Source organism: Anarrhichthys ocellatus, unplaced genomic scaffold, assembly GCF_004355925.1.
Source record: "Anarrhichthys ocellatus isolate YVR2014 unplaced genomic scaffold, GSC_Weel_1.0 scaffold3633, whole genome shotgun sequence".
In the NCBI taxonomy this organism is placed as follows: Eukaryota; Metazoa; Chordata; class Actinopteri; order Perciformes; family Anarhichadidae; genus Anarrhichthys; species Anarrhichthys ocellatus.
The window spans coordinates 1-4,312 of record NW_022283607.1 but is presented as its reverse complement, the minus strand read 5'-3'; the positions used below and the strand labels follow the sequence as shown (position 1 = coordinate 4,312).

The window sequence follows — 4,312 nt, the reverse complement described above, 5'->3', positions numbered from 1 at the left end:
TGATTTGAATATACATGTTATTTGACAGCACTATTAAGCAACAGGTTATACTCAATCCTTTTGGTAAAGATAACCAAACTAATATGTTTGTATCTACAGGCCCGACCTTCAATAACTACTGTATACCTGAGAACATAACATCCACCAGAAACCCAACAGTACAATAAAACATTCAACCTTTAGTGTGTGTGTCTCTTATTTCCTTGAAACAGTCCACATATGCTTGTAATGGAGAGGGTCTTTACATTACATTACATTACATTACAGTCATTTAGCAGACGCTTTTATCCAAAGCGACTTACAATAAGTGTATTCAACATTGGTTTTCGAGAGAACTACTAGTCACCAGAAGTCGTAAGTGCATCTCCTCTCTTCAAACAAGCATCTAAGAGCATAAACCAGAGCCAACGTCTTCATTACATTGTGCCTCCATTACTCCAAAGACAAAACATTTACAAATGGGAGTTAATGGAGGATGCAATAATTCATCTTTTTCACATATTTTGGAACATTCAACCTATTTGCCAGAAGTAGAAACATAAAAACTGCACTAATGAGCTCATATCAAACACCTGTGCATGTATATCACTGGAGCAATATACAAAACTGGTACCGTCTACTTTCTTTGAGAAATTAGTGGTCAGATTTATAATGGAGTCTAATGGAGCAGTTAGTTGGAGTTCATGTTGCTCTGTGGCTCCATCCATCCATCCATCCATTTTCCACCGCTTATCCGGGGTCGGGTCGCGGTGGCAGCAGGTCAAGCAGGCCGACCCAGACCTCCCTCTCACCGGCAACATGTTCCAGCTCATTCTGGGGGATCCCGAGGCGTTCCCAGGCCAGCTGGGAGATGTAATCTCTCCAGCGTGTTCTGGGTCTTCCCCGGGGTCTCTTCCCAGTTGGACGTGCCTGGAAAACCTCCAGTGGGAGGCGTCCAGGAGGCATCCTAATTAGATGCCCGAACCACCTCAGCTGACTCCTTTCGACACGAAGGAGTAGCGGCTCTACTCCAAGCTCCCTCCTGATGACCGAGCTCCTTACCCTATCTCTAAGGCTGAGCCCGGCCACCCTACGGAGGAAGCTCATTTCGGCCGCTTGTAGCCGCGACCTTGTCCTTTCGGTCACAACCCAGAGTTCGTGACCATAGGTGAGGGTAGGAACGTAGACCGAGTGGTAAATTGAGAGCTTTGCCTTCCGGCTCAGCTCCCTCTTCACCAAGACGGTCCGGTGCAGCGCCTACTTTACTGCTGCAGCCGCACCGATCCGTCTGTCGATCTCCCGCTCCATCTTACCCTCACTCGTGAACAAGACCCCGAGATACTTGAACTCCTTCGCTCTGTGGCTCTTTGAGTCAAATGTGTAAGTCTTTTGGATTACACAGACACATGCGTGCGACCAGCACAAAATGTCTTATCTTTTTGACCAAAAATGGTGTATAAAGAGTGAAAACTGTGGGACTGGGAGCAATTTGTTTTGAAAAATCACAGAATACTTTTCATGCTCTGCTCCACTCTGACCGTGATGTCATCACTCTAGCGCTGAACATTCTGTGCAATACACACCCATTATAAAATCTGAAACAGACCTATTTTCCTGAAACTTAATCTGTGACTTAATGAAAACCGTGCTAGCTATTAAAATGCCCATTTTGGCTCAATATAGTCCAGCATTTTGTCTATGTTTTAAACTTAAAAATAATGTTTCTACGTTAATCAAACTCATTGCTCAAGGAAAGAGTCAAAGAGGCAAAAGTAGAGTGGATAGCGATTGTGAAAAACATTTATGGAAACATGAACTTTGAGACTGTGTATTGATGGATTTGTTAAGTATTGGACCAACAGGGACCATTGGGAAAGTAACCATCAACATACAGTACACCCACCCTTATATGAACTTGAGTGGAAGCGTTCAAGGATTCATTGTTGAAACAACATACAGTTAGTTAGTCAGTTCAGTGATTAAATGGAGAAGATACATAAACTCATGCAGTAACAAAGCAGGCAAGGGTCAACATCAAAGGCAGTCCAACTGCCAGGTAACAGCATGACAGGACAAGTAATGGCAAACAGGTGTGAGTGAAAAAGGAAAGTGGAAGCACAGGGTGTGCAGGAGACAGGAGAAAAAGGTCAGAGGGCACCTGGTGGACAAGAGTATGACAAATAATTAGTTTGAGGAGATGGAAATGTGGCTGAAGGGAGGGAAGGATAGGAAGGACATGACAGTTTTTATAATTTCAATAAACAAATATGTTTGTGGGAGACTTTAACAGTCAATTCATTTTAGTAATGCAAAAGCACATATTCTGACAATTTTTGTATTCTGTTTATGTTGACTAATAGTCTGCATTATACTTAACTTGTTTGAGTTTTAATGTAGTAAAGTGAATGTGCACTCTTTGTAGTGTGTGAGGACTATTTTTCTAATAAATCCTAAGCTGTTTGCGTTGCATACAAGCATTTACAGCCACTGTAAGTAGCATATAAGCATTTAGCATGACAATGTGAACCCTTACATGCTAGATAAGAAAAGATAGCGTACTGTTAATATTCTTATTCAACTAAATAGAACTTCGACAGATATTTCTACAAACACCATTATTTATTTTGACATCAGACGAGGGTTACACTTACAAATGCTCTAAAGATTCAGGGGGAAAGAAAATTCTCTGAAGCATTTATCATTCAGAGCTGCATCACAGGTTGACATGAAACAAGTGCAGATGAGAGAAAAAGCAGAAGAACCATTAAAAAATGTAATTGTTTATGATCAAACAAAGAATGAATCTCTTATAGCTAAATGTTAGTTCAACCGTTAATTCACTTAATTTTTCATCAAATCTGCCAGTGTTTTAGGCACTTCCTGTCAAAGATAACAAGTCCATGAGCACAAACAACAACTGAATGATCAAGGAGCTCATCTGTTAATTGGGACCAGTGCAGTGGAGAAAATTTGATCGGGATTATATGTCGTGTTGATCCAGTCCAAAGTAAAGTTGGCCTCCGAAGGCCGGGTCTCTGGTAAGGGCACAAGGAAGTGCACAGTCGCTCCCATAGCCAGAAGTGCAACTGCTGCAAACACAGTGAGGCCTCGCCTGAGGATCAGCTGGGTAGTGGAGAGACGGACACCCTTCAGCTGGACCACATGTCCATCCTGTCTCTCCGTGTTCCCATCATGGCACTCAGTGCCCACAGATATGTAGCTTTCCACTGACTTGAAGGAGAAAGTATCATATTCATTTATTTTGTTGAGTCATATGGAGAACAAGTGCAGTAAACCTAAAAAAAAAAAGTTGTCAGATATTTGGTTTCTTGGACTGATATAGAATATTACATTTAAAACAAATGAGAAAAGTCCATTGATAACAGTGTGAAACTAGCTCGGTTGTTATCTAGGCTGTTAGTGTTAAGAATAACAAGCCACTTACGTTCCCATTACTTGCTGTCTGGTCGTCTGACAGGGCAGCTTTGCGTAATAATATGTCTGTCTTTTTCTGAGCTCGTTTCACAGCCTGCAAACAAGCAGAAACAAAAACCCGACAAATAGGTACAGCAATTTGCCAGATTTGCCTGAGCAGCCGATCCTGTATAAATGAAGCAGATTCTGCCAGTATATCGAAACAGCTGAGGCCCTGAATGATCCTGATTGTTTCATTGGCCAGCGGCATACCTCTTCCGTCATTCTCCTCCAGTTGAGCTTGAAGATGACAGTGATGTAGAAGATGGATTGCAAGACGACACAAATGAGCAGCCCCAGCCAAAAACCTGCAGAGAAAAAGACAAATTAGTCTGTCAAAGACACAGCAGGCCTCACTTATAAGAACTTGCTTCATCCTGGGCAGTCATTTATTTGTCTCGAATGTCTATGAAAGTAGAAAAACATGGTCACTTCATGTAATTACCCAAAATTCTCAGTTTGGCAACAAACGTTAAAACTATGCTCATTGAAAGTCCTATGCAGTAGTATCCAATGAAATTGGCCACAGCCGGTATCTTCTGTTTGCCCGTGCCCAAGAAGATGCCTGTGCACACACACTAGAATGGGGAAAACCTTTTTATTTGAGATATATGTCTTAATTTTGGCATTCTACTGCAAATATATTTTGCATTCTACTGCAAATACATTTTGCTGGCTGTTAGACTCACCACAAGACCATCAAAGAATTGGAGGAAACAGTACGCGTTCATCAAATGGGAAACCAGACCAATGATCTTCCTGAAAGGATAATTAAGATTGTGTCTTTGTGTGTAGCAGTTGTACTGTAACAACTTTAACAACGTTAACGTTCAATAAGTGAAATGTAAGTGCAGCTGCA

The 4,312-nt window shown here is 41.6% G+C and overlaps 1 protein-coding gene across 1 annotated transcript; it reads right to left on the bottom strand.

Annotated features, from left to right (window-relative positions):
• Window positions 1-2,913: 2,913 nt before the first annotated feature.
• Window positions 2,914-4,212, bottom strand: LOC116379056 (multidrug and toxin extrusion protein 2-like; the record flags this gene model as incomplete). Its single annotated transcript, XM_031840971.1, has 5 exons — window positions 2,914-3,210; window positions 3,425-3,508; window positions 3,667-3,761; window positions 3,899-4,031; window positions 4,143-4,212. Coding segments are annotated over 5 exons (679 nt in total), but the record flags the coding sequence as incomplete, so codon positions are not given.
• Window positions 4,213-4,312: the final 100 nt, after the last annotated feature.